This window comes from Cynocephalus volans, chromosome 9, assembly GCF_027409185.1.
Source record: "Cynocephalus volans isolate mCynVol1 chromosome 9, mCynVol1.pri, whole genome shotgun sequence".
Lineage (NCBI taxonomy): Eukaryota > Metazoa > Chordata > Mammalia > Dermoptera > Cynocephalidae > Cynocephalus > Cynocephalus volans.
The window spans coordinates 72,982,100-72,994,774 of record NC_084468.1 but is presented as its reverse complement, the minus strand read 5'-3'; the positions used below and the strand labels follow the sequence as shown (position 1 = coordinate 72,994,774).

At 32.8% G+C, this 12,675-nt stretch overlaps 1 protein-coding gene across 9 annotated transcripts in view; it reads left to right on the top strand.

Moving 5' to 3' along the window:
- Window positions 1–12,675, top strand: part of WDFY3 (WD repeat and FYVE domain containing 3) — a 273,216-nt gene that overhangs the window by 142,417 nt on the left and 118,124 nt on the right. For 8 of the 9 annotated variants that reach the window (XM_063108855.1, XM_063108859.1, XM_063108854.1 and 5 more), the window contains 3 exons: window positions 993–1,186; window positions 7,179–7,636; window positions 9,079–9,162. In XM_063108855.1, the coding sequence (XP_062964925.1) occupies window positions 993–1,186; window positions 7,179–7,636; window positions 9,079–9,162 (736 nt within the window). The remainder of the gene's footprint in view (window positions 1–992; window positions 1,187–7,178; window positions 7,637–9,078; window positions 9,163–12,675) is intronic. The other variant, XM_063108857.1, reaches the window with a different exon arrangement.

The window sequence follows — 12,675 nt, the reverse complement described above, 5'->3', positions numbered from 1 at the left end:
TCATATAGTTCTTATGAAGTTAGCAAATAGAAAGCCATTAAATAGAGATGACCGTGGATGCTGCAACAAAATACACTGTCAATTATTCATTCAACAAGTGTTTATTAAAACACCAATCAGGAGGAAACCCAAGTTTCATGGGGGACCAAACATACAAGCAACAGTACTAAGACTTTCATATAAACTATAATAGAGGTATGTACAAGGTGTTTTAAAAGCATAAAGAATAGAAGAATTACTTGGAAGAAATACTAATTAGTGATCTAAGTCACTTGGCTCAATTTTTTTATACTAGAGGATGGTATTTGATGTGAGTAGAGTATCACTTGTGAGCAGGAGCATAGGCTATAGAGCTGGACTATGTAGGTATGAATCCTGCTTTTTGTCGCTTACTAGCTGTTTGACTTTGGCCACACTACTCCATTTATGTACTGTAGGAGATGGGGATTAAATAAATCAATCTATGTAATGGCTTCAGAGCAATACAATGACTGATACTTTCTACTATAGACTTTGTGTTTTTTTTGTTCTTGTGCTCCACCTAACAAAAAAAGTTTGGTTCCTTGTAATTTTTCCCATAATTTATTCCATTCCTTTCTTCCTACTATTTTGAAAGTCTTGTTCAGTTTAAATCTCACTTACTTGGGGCATTGTTCAATCTGAAACACTTTTATATAAATTGATTTCAGTATTGGATCTCCTGGTGTCTACTTATAAAATTTCTGAATGTTCTGGATTTGGAGAATTTGGACATGGTGAACATATCTGGGCATTAATCTTGCATTAAGGAAATCTAGAGAAAATGTACATATGCCTTTGCTGACATCCACAGTGCAATTTTGTATTGTAATGTAAAAGGTGAAATAGCTAGGTAGATTTTATTTGCATTCTTTCATTACTGTATTTACAAAAAGAATTGAATTTTAATCCATCTGACAAGTCTCAAAATATTTTCAGTTAGCCCATGTTGTATTCTTTCTCCTTTCTTTAAGGAATTTTCCGAGAATTTGGAGGTGCGAGATGTGCACATAATATAGTGAAGTACCCTCAATGCCGGCAGCATGCCCTGATGACTATCCAGCAGTTGGTGCTCTCTCCAAATGGGGACGATGACATGGGCACTCTCCTGGGGTTAATGCATTCAGCTCCACCGACAGAACTGCAGTTGAAGACTGACATTTTAAGGGTAAGTTTGATAAGTGTGTTTCTCTTCTTTTACTACTAAAACCTGTGGCTATTTTCAAATGATTTATATTTGAGTTAGAGACAGGGAAATTTCAAAAATCCAAATTACTAAAAAACCACAGCTTTGTACACATTAAGGATTTGGTAAAACTCCAGTCATTTTTGTCTTTTAGTATGTGTTAACTTACCACTCATAAACCTTGGCAATAATTATCTTGGCTTATAGGAATTGTTTCTTAAATTAGAAAGTACATTAGCGAAATGTAACATCTTAATAAATACTAAATATGTATTTATCTTTTTAATTAAAACCACTAATAGTGTTATACATCTGTAAAATAAAATGTTATACAGTATATGGCATTATGCACACATGTATGAATATATGTATGTATGCATGTCATGGGCATTCTAGTAGATGTCTAACAGTGTACTAGAAGTTTTACATATTCTTTTTATCATTTACTCCTTAGCAGTCCTATAAAGTAAGTAGTGCCCTGTTTTGCAGATGAGAAAACTTAGGTTTAGAGAGATCATGTAACTTGGATAGTTTACATAACCAACTTTTAGGTAGTAGAGCTGATCCCCAGATTTCAATACCCATATTCCTCCCACACTGCCACTATCTTTTACAAAGATGTACGTACACACACATTCTTTCACATTGCTGTAGTCACTGGTATTTCTGTGTAAGAAATTTTTAGAACCAAATTGAAATGAAATGTTTCACTTTTAATTTATTTACAAGTGAATGTAGTAATGTAGGTAATTTGTAACGGATAGGTAAAGAATATTAAATAATATATAATACAATTTTTCCAAGTGCTGTAAATTAGTATAAATATGAATATAATAATATAATTAGTATAATTATATTATTACTAACAACAGCTAACATGTCTTGACCGTTTCCTAATGTCAGTTACTATTCCATGCACTTACATGCATCTACTTATTTAATTCTCATGATAAAGATAGAAATATTAGTATCCCTATTTTACAGAGTATAAACTAAAACACAGACTGGTTAAATAACTTGCCTAAGTATATATGTTTAGTAGGTAGAGATGCCAAAATAAGACCCCTTGTAGTCTCTAGAGAATTGTGCTTTTTAATTTATGTGCTATGAATAATTATATTTTTAATCAATAGAGACATAGCTTTTTTGGCTGGAAACCTGCCCTTGTATTTAAATAACATCTGGCTAAAGTGAGAGAAGTTCATTAAAATTTACAGTTTTTCATTCACTTATTGATGTGTGGTTTTGAAATATCATTTTCCATTATAAGGAGCTAAGGCTCCTTCGAAAAATGGTTGATTCTAGGTCTGGGGCAGAGAAAGAAATGAGCCTAAAACATTTTATATTTAGCCAAAAGTAAGGAAGTGATCAAAGAAAATAGATAAGTAAATAAATTCAAGCAAACAAATAAATGGGAGAGGAGGAAAAGCTCTTATTTATAGTCAAAAGTCAAATAATGAAGAAAATCACCATTTGTGAACTATTCTAATAATCAATTCAGGCAGAAATTATCCCTGGCTGCTAAAGATGGTGGATGAAAGTTTGAAGAATAACAAGATTTTTACGTGGTCTCAAATTGTATGCTCAAAACATATTTTTTAAATTTCAAATGGTGAAATTGTAGCATTACAGTGGAACCCTACCTTAACCAAATGATCAAAGTTAACTTTGCCAGTGATGGGACAGATGAACAGCATGTGCCTCCTGACAGGAAGCACTGAGAAGAGTTCAGCATCACTTTTGTGGTTTTCTTACCAAAAGTGTATAATCTGAATTTAATTATTAGAAAACATCAAATAACCCAAATTGAGAGACTTCCTATGAACTAACTGGCCTGTGCTCTTCAAAACAAATTTAAAAAGTCTCAAGAACTGTTCTACAGTGAAGAGGTTGAAGTGACTACAGAATGTAGTGCATAATCTTGAATTTTCTTTTGCTATCAAGCATATGTTAGGATTTGGTAAAAGCACAATTAGGTCTATTGATTAGATAATTGTTTCAATGTTAATTTTCCAATGTTGATCATTGTACTGTGGGAAGTTAAAAGCATTCCTTGTAAGGAAAAACACAGAAGCTTTTAGGGGTAAAGGGGAGTGAAGAGAAAAGGAGAGAGAGATCAAGTAAAATGTTAATATTTAGAGAATCTGGATGAAGGATATCTGAGAATTCTTTCAGCAATTTTTGCAATTTTTCTTTAAGTCTAAAATTATGTCGAAATCATAATAATAGACAAAAAGCCAGTGTGTTAAACCTGGCCTTCGAGGCCCTGGTTACCCTCCCCTGTGACTTCCTCTCCTAATATTCTTACCCTGTGGGTGAGGAAAAAATAGTTTTCCCTCTACCCTCTGAGTTCTTAGCTGAGACTAACCCATTACAAAAGACAAATTAATAAAAGATAAACAAACAATGTTTACTGACATGTACGCCTCATGGGCAGGGTATACGTGGGAAATACCAAGGGAAAAATGGCTAATTCTCAAAGAGGTGGCTTAGAACTTCAACTTATAAAGCATGTTATACGAAGAACAGTTAACAGTTATACAAAGTTATACTGTCATACAAAACAGTTAACAGTTATACAAAGAAGTGGCAAAGGAAAGGGACTCTGGGGAAGGCAAATTGTGAGAAGGCAAAGAAACAGTAGGTAAGGCTAGTTAATAAGGCTTGTTATGTAGAGTCCTCTGGTACCTTCTCCAGGCTCCTAAGTGTCTGACTTTGTCTTCAGCTATCACACTGTCCTTTCTTGTAGAGAGAGTAAGAGAGAACTATTTTAAGTTTATGTTCTGCTTTTATGCAAGGAGGGGAGGACACAGAGCTTTTCTTGTATTTGCTCCTCAATTGCCTTCAGCTCAAAATAATCCTTATGCTATAGTGGCATATTTAGGGGTGGCACATTCTGGTCTCCTGTGTACCCCATTCCAGCCACGGACGTAATAGGGATTATCATTTCACTTATTTCCTTTTGATTTTATTCAATCAAATTTCTCATCAATAATGGGAAATTAGCATTTTTTTCTTTATGCTATTGTATATTTCACCCTGTTTTGATTCAGTATAATGACAATTCTGAGTATGTATTTTATTTAAAAGTAAGGTTAATGTGACCACTATTTTTCTCTTAGACAAAGAGGAAATCTACATGTGTGTCGATATTTGAGGAACACTTGTATATTTGAAGGGATTGTTGGGAGAAAACAGATGGCTTCAAAAGATATTAATTAATTTTGCTAACTTTTTAAACATTCATTTTCCTCTTATTTTGGTACCTTCTTAATTGGATCTGTAAAATATTGGTTGGTAGAGCCAGTAAGAGGTAGTCAACCAGTCCATAATTTTGAGGCAGTGTTGTACTTGTTAATGTAAATAGCTGACTCTCAGGCTGGAGGAATGCAGGAGGGGGTTCTGATGTGTTGCGATTACTGATTTCCATGGTGTAAATACTCCCACTGTGGCCTTTTCCAGGCAACTAATGTGTTACTGAATGTGGATTGGGAAGAGGTGCACAGTAGAACCCCATATATAGTATTTCCACATACAGATACTAAAAAGTGTAGCTAATAGTAAAATGTAGAAAGTAATTAGAAAGTGATGAGTTTTGAGTAATACTTTTGTTTTAAAAATAATTTAGTTGTAAACTTAATATACCTTAATTTTTAATTATGATTGTTTAACTGGCTCAAAAACTTCCTGAAAATATAGCAGTTGACTCTTGAGAGCTGGTAAGCCAGTGGTGGCATTCCACTGTTTGAGTGCATGAAGTAATGTTGGGAGGCAGTGGGATCTCAGCTTCAAGTTCCTTTTTGTTACATTCAGAGCTGCCTCTTGTTACCTTCATTCAGCTGACGCATACCACAGACCTATGTAACTTGGTTTGTAGTTATTTGTGCACAGATCTGAAATTCCATGATGTGTCATGCTTTATAATTCTGCTGATGGACAAATTTGAATTATATACATTATATTTATGCAAATGTAAGTAGTATACAGCTAATGATTTTGTCTAATTAACCACCTACATCCAAGTCTCATTGTGACTTTGGTGTTTGCTACTCATCATCATTTATTGATGTAAGCAGGAAATTAAATTATTAATGGGTTTGAAAATTTTCAGATACTGAGATTATGCTAATAATATGAGAGTGCCAACAGTTACCAGTTTTGATGAAGTAAGAGAAGGACCTGTCCAGAAATCCATGATACAGAGTATTGGACTAAGGACTCATAAGCACTGCTTTTTCTAACCCCTGTCATATTTTAACCAGCGATATGATTTTGTACGTGTTACTTTAACTCTGAAGTCACCCTTCCATATTTATTAAATAATACTTGCCATATTTTACCCCCAATATGGTTTTGAAGATTGATGATAGTGATGGGCTTATATGCTAGACACATTGCTAAGGGTTTTACATGTATTTCCTGTGAGGTAAGTTGTTATTGTTTTCATTTTACTTAAAAGGGAACTGTGGCACAGAAATGTTAAGTAACTAGTGTGGTAAAACACTTTTAATGTTGGAGTTAGAATTTGATCCCAAGCATTCTGACTCTAGTCCTTGCATTTAATCTCCAGGCTAGGTTATAAATTTTTTTTTTAATGTTAAAAGGTCTTGTGTTAATATGAATTAGTATTTGCAAGTATAAATATAGTTTATTAAACTTGAAAAAATATGGAAAATGTATTGTTACCAAATATTATTAAAATAGAAACTTGTTTTTTGCAGAATAATGAAAGGAATACGTGTTTTTACATTTTATTTGCACACACAGATTGCATATTTTCTGTCTTTCTAAATAATAAATTAAGGCATAGGTATGTACAATGAAATCTTCATAATTTCTGAAGAAATATATATCATAAAGATAATTATATAATGACTTTTTCAAATGTAATGATTGGGAAAATTATAAATTATGTCTTAAGTAATAGTAGATATCCATTGTGATAAAGTTACAGAAACAAAGGGGAAAGGAATTTCAGGTTACTATTTGGGGCAGTATAATATCATGGTTAACTGCATGAGTAAGAGAATTAGACTGCCTGGCTATGAATCCTGCCTTTGCATTTGTGTAAGCTGTATGGTCTTTGGCAAATTAGTTAACCACGTTGGGCCACAATTCCTCATATAAAGTAGGGATAATAATAGTACCTAACACATAGAATTGTTGAAAGGATTAAATTAAGCTAATGCAAATAAATAAATAAATAGATAAATAAATAAAATAAGCTTGTGCATGAAACACCTAGAATGCCTAATACATAAGTGCCTAAAAAAATTAGGTAATTATATAATGTGTTTTATTAATAATAATCTGTTAAAAGTATGACAGTTCAGAAGATAACTGATAATTATAAAAGTTTGATCTATTTACCTTAGGTTTTACTTCTTAGAGCTTATAGCTGTTCTGAGAATGGGCATACTTTCAGCCCCCAGGCTTCAGTTCACTTTGCAAGAGGTAATGTCTAGTAAGTCCTCTGAAGTGACTCCTCTTTCTAAAGCATGAGAATGTGGGCACTTTATATGAATTGAAATACCTCAAATCTTGGCTGCACTGACCATGTCTTTGATCCCTCCTGGAATAAATCAGTTTGTATATACATACACAGTCATAATTGTGTAAAATTGGACTAGAATATGTATTTTACTTATTTAATAAGTGCTCTGCAAAATCACTGAATTCATTAATGTCATTATCAATTTAAGGCATACGAAAAGGTTTTCAGCCAGGATTTGGATATAGCCTTATCCTATGAAAAGAAATGTGTGTTTCCTAAAATTATCTTCTGCTTTTAAATTTTTTAAGTAGCAAAATATTTCATAGGGTTTATAGAACTGCTTATAGAGAAAATGAGAAAAACATTCATATCAGATCTTCACAGAGTGGTGTTCCCCTTTGACATTCATGCATAGTGGATTTTTTTTTTTTTTCTTTTGAGTTATGTTTTTTTGTTTGTTTTGTCTTTGATTTTCTTTAGGCCCTTCTGTCAGTCCTTCGAGAAAGTCATCGTTCAAGAACAGTTTTTAGGAAAGTTGGAGGATTTGTGTACATTACATCCTTGCTTGTTGCTATGGAAAGATCTTTGAGCTCTCCTCCCAAGAATGGCTGGGAGAAAGTGAACCAGAATCAAGTGTTTGAACTTCTCCACACTGTGTTCTGCACGTTGACTGCAGCAATGCGCTATGAGCCAGCCAACTCTCATTTCTTCAAAACAGAGATTCAGTATGAAAAGTTGGCAGATGCCGTTCGATTTCTTGGCTGCTTCTCAGACCTAAGAAAAATAAGCGCCATGAATGTCTTCCCCTCAAATACACAGCCATTTCAAAGACTTTTAGAGGAAGATGTGATGTCAATGGAGTCAGTGTCACCCACTTTACGGCACTGCAGTAAACTCTTTATTTATCTCTACAAAGTAACCACAGATTCTTTTGACAGGTATGACACTGCTTTGTCCTCTGAATTACAGGGTGTACTGAGAGTGATTTCAACATGAAGACTTGTTAACCAAAAGAAAATGAAAACAAATGGATCTTCTGTCCTATTGAGGTGTATTACTTTATTTGCGAATATTGCTATTGCTCTGGTGTTAAGTTTTTCAGCATGGAAGCCTGTGTGTTATTTGCAAATTCAGGTTCAGTTAGTTCTCATTGCACTTAATGGAACAGTTTCTGTGAAGTTTCCTCTAATAATGGTATTTACTATTCTCTTTTCCCTCTTTACCCTCAAAAACATTAGGTGCATCTGGACTTACTGATCTTGGTTATCAACAGGAGAACATGATTATGATTACACTTATTTCCAGACAGATACCTGTCTTCTCAACATTTCATAATCCTTGAAAAATGATATAGCTCCATGGGCATATCAGTGTCCTGAACCATCAAGTTCAAGAGTACATTGGACTAATTTACTCATTCCTTCATTAAACAAGTACTAATGAAAACATGCAGCATGACAGGTCACTGTGTTAGGCATTGAGGATTCAGCTCTGTACAAGACTGCCTTTCTCCTTACCATCCTTTAGCTGAAATATAAACACATAATTACAGTATATTGTGACAAATTCTATGATGAGAGAAATCCAGGGTTCTAAGGGAGATCATAGGAGAGCCTCTTTACCTAAATCACTTGTTTTCAATGCTTCAACTGTATTTTCAATTAAGTTCTCACTTTGAAAATAATATTAGAGTAATCATGCTGCTAATTTATCTGTCCCCAGCATTATCACTTTCAACAGTTACCATAGTTTTATTCCATAACATAAGTGAATTGTATTGCCCCATAAATAGACCAGGTAACTCTACTGGAGAGAGCTTCTCATAGATTTCGTATCCTTTACTGTGGAATATCTACTTTGAAATATCTGTTCAGAGATTTCTTCCTTCTTAATAATATTTCTTAGCCCTTAATATTTAGATTTGAAACTCTAGGTATTGTAAGAAAAAATATTTCCCTTTTTTTTCCCCATATTGAAAATAAAAGTGTGTGTTAACTTACAGGAAACCTGGGACAGTATAAAGTTCTAGGAATAAGCTATGTAAATTTGAATACTCAGATTCAACCTCTTTTTCCTTGTTTATATTTATCCTAGTTAGTGTACCTCAGTTTTAGTTTGCTTTGTCAAAAACAAGGCTTACAACACTCTGTTTAACAAATGTGTTAACTGTTAGCATTAATGGAATAAGCATCTGCCTTGAGCATGCTTTTCTGTGTCATTCAGTGAATGTATTGTAGTCTCGTTCCTTGTTTCTGCTGAATATGGAGGATGTTTCTTAGTAAACTTTTACTGGCATGTCTTGTTAAACTAACCAGCTGCCGACTTGGTGTTCTCTTCTTCTAACCTCTCTAAACCACCCTGTCTGTTTTGTTGTCTGTAGTCGTGCAGAACAGATACCTCCTTGCCTGACAAGTGAGTCTTCTCTCCCCTCTCCTTGGGGTACACCAGCTTTGTCCAGGAAAAGGTACTGATCTTACAAGAGAAGTCAATCTTTATTTGTGTGGGGTTTTTTAGTTGGTTTTTTTTTTTTTTTTTTTTTTTTTTCCCTGTGCTTACTTATATGTTAATGTGGTGATTGTGTTTTGTAACTTTAATTTTTTTTTTTTTAGCTTTCCATTTGATTTTTTTTTTTTTTTTTTTTAGGTTTTAAAATTATCAGTTTCCCTTGAGTATATTTATGAGAGTAAAATGTGTTGTTGCTATGAAGCTATGAAGGACATGTAGAATGTTGTCATTTAGCTTTATCATTTAGTCTAAACTACACATTTTGACATTTTGGTTTTAGAGCAGGTGTGTCTTTTATTAAAAATAAGTTAGAGGGCTGTCTGGTTAGCTCAGTTAGTTAGAATGTGGTACTGATAACACCAAGGTGCAAGGTCCTATCCCTGTACTGGACAGCCACCACAAAAAAAAGAAAGAAAACAGTTAGAAATGAGGACTTAATGTCCCTTTAAGATGAGTACTTTTCCACCTTTTCTTTTTCCTTTAAATGTTGTTGGGATCACTCTTTGGTTTTTACTGTTACTCCTAAATGAAATTCACAGCACTGGAAGGAAATGTGTATTTTCTCAACCAGGTTCAACCAGTTGAAATATGATGCTGTTAAGGAGACTGAAAAAGTGAATAAAAAGGCTATCCCAGTCTGTGTAAATCTCTATGCTGATCTAGTCTTCCTTGTATATAAAACTTATGAATTAAAAAAAACCAGCAGTTGATTGACAAAGGTACAGTTAAGATCCATTTAAGATTCCATTTGCAACCCACACTTAAAAATGATCAGAGTCTGTGCAGTTGGCACTAAATGCTCTTCCTTCCTTTGTCTGTTTTCCTCATAACCAAGTACAGGTCCTTAACTCTTCTGTGAATATTCTTCTACTGTGGCTTTTTAAAAAAGAATCCTGAGATTCTGCTATATTGTCATTTTCATCTTATTTGAAGCGCTTATCAACATTATCATTGTTCAGATTTTGAAACTCTAATATAGTTAGAGTTAGTCTGTCAGGAGTATTTGTTACAGATTCTATATTTCAACATATTTTAATAGTAATATTTAGTAATTATATGAAAAGTCATATTTTCCTTTTCCTCTTAATTTACACTGGGGCTTACAGCTCATTCTTTACAGTAAACCATGGCATAATTCAGAATAGTTTTAAATCAATTTTGGCTTGTTCAATATATTTGTGCTAGTTATAGAAACTACTGTTTTTTTAAGGAGCTGCTTTTAATTCAATAAACCGTAAACTAGATAAATTTGAGTCGTTTTAGTATATTTTTCTGTTGTTATAATGAGTGAAGTAAAAGATATTTGTGTTTGAAAATTTGTGTGTTCATGATCCCAAAGAACTACTGAACATTAGAAAAATAATTTCAATGACCAATAGTTTAAATTACTAAAAGTCACATTTTAAAATATAGTGGTTATATCGTAAGTGGTAAAGGCTTAAAAATTTCTGTGTTTAAAAACATTTAGTCATTTTTAAGTATTACCCAAAAACACAAAATAGAAATTCACAGATTAAAGGAATATATTTTTAAAAATTCATCAGAACTTACCATTAATGGTAATTTGACAAAGGGGAAAACAGCATTTTCTTCCTTTTCATAAAGAGTTATCTAGGCCTTAAATCAAAAACATTTTGTCATTGTTGCATTATAGCTACATGTAGAGATACCAGGTCTTTGAGTTGAGAGAAAACTGTCACTGAATCAACAAACCCAGTTGAGTGAGCTCTAATCCATGTGAGTTTTCCATCAGTCTTACAAGTGGGTGTTATCCAAGGACAGGAAGCAGCTGATATTGTTCATCCTTATGTGATCAGTGTTGACATTTTTAGGTTGCCATTATAGTCAGGTTCCATGCATTTTGATAAGAATCATTAGCTAGTAAAGAATACAATCTTTTTACTTCCTGAATTTGAATATACTAACTTTCGAAATTAGAATTTTAGTCGAACTATTTCCAGAGCCTCTTAACAGATTACATCAGCTCATTGGCATCTTTTTCTTGTGGCAAAACATATTAGTTTTGTTGGCAAAAGGAAAAACCAATGTCATACTTTGTTTTTATGGCTTGTGGAACATTCAGATACTAAGGAAGTTTCTGAATTTATTTTGAGTTTATGATACTTGTCTGACATGTAAAATCCTAGAGGTTCTTCTCTAATTATTTTAAGAATTGGGGAGAGAAAGAACTAGCCAACCTCATATTTGGAAAACTAAAACTCATGGCCTTTTTCATTGTTCATTATTCCAAAGGAATAATAGAAGAGAATTATAGCTGAACAATGTTCAGAGTTAGAGGAAGTGAAACAAAATGCACAGTAATAATCAAAACTCTACAGAATATATCTGTACTGGAGAAAAAGGAGTGGTGAGTACTAGTTATCATTTAAACACGGTATCCATTACTCCATTATTTAGTGCCTCTATATACTTAATGCTAATTAAAGCAGAGCAGATTAAAAATTTAAATATTCAACTATATAGTATTCCCAAAAGTGTTAGATGAGTCATAAATATATATGAGAATTTAAGTTGAAATATTAAATAGCAATTTCTATAACTTTAAAAAGTAACTGCAACATAAAAATTAAATTTTGAAAAGTCATTTTATCCTATCTTTGCTTGAGAATTAACCATTTAATAAACTTACCATAATCCCTAAATTTAAAAAGTGGTAATACCTGTGATGATACCTAAGTGACTTAATAAGAATTAATGTTGTAGAACACCTGTTATAATACACCAAATTTTAGTTAATAAATACCATCTTTTAGATTTCAGCAATGTTTGTAATGTTTTTCTGGTTTGAAAACAATGAATGTAATTTCTTTATCAGAATACTGTTTTCTTACATAAGATAAAAAACATTATTACTATAATAGTTATATGTTAGTAAAGAATACAGTTTCCAAAGACATAAAGTTTTCTTTCTGGGTATATTCATAATTTAAATCCAAAACTGGATTAAATCTGTCAATTTAGAAATAGTTTTGGAAGGCCTGTAACTAAAATACACAATTAGAATCTTTGTTTTTCTCAAATTTGAGTTTATTTTTTGTGTGTAATTAAAACACTTTAATGAAATTTATGAATTCAGTGATTGGGAATTCTTGTTACTGTAGAAGAATTATAAATCTTTTTTCTAGAACTACTACCATCTTCCTATTTAAGGAATAAAGGAAGCAACATATGAAGAGGATACCTGTTGGTAATAAGCATTTAGAAATCTCTTATTAAGTTTAGAAATTAAATCTTTCTGAACAAAAAGCAGCAAAGTACAGGGAGTGAAAACATGAATGGGTGGAGGATATGCCGCCTTTCAAATAAACTAGGAGAGCCCATGTGTTTTTTTATAAGCAAAGCTGAATACTTTACTAGAATTTCTGTTAAAAAGAGAACGGTACTTTTTAAAAAAATATGGCAGTGCCAGCCAATTCTTTGCTACTAAAAATCACTGATGTAAAGCATCTGT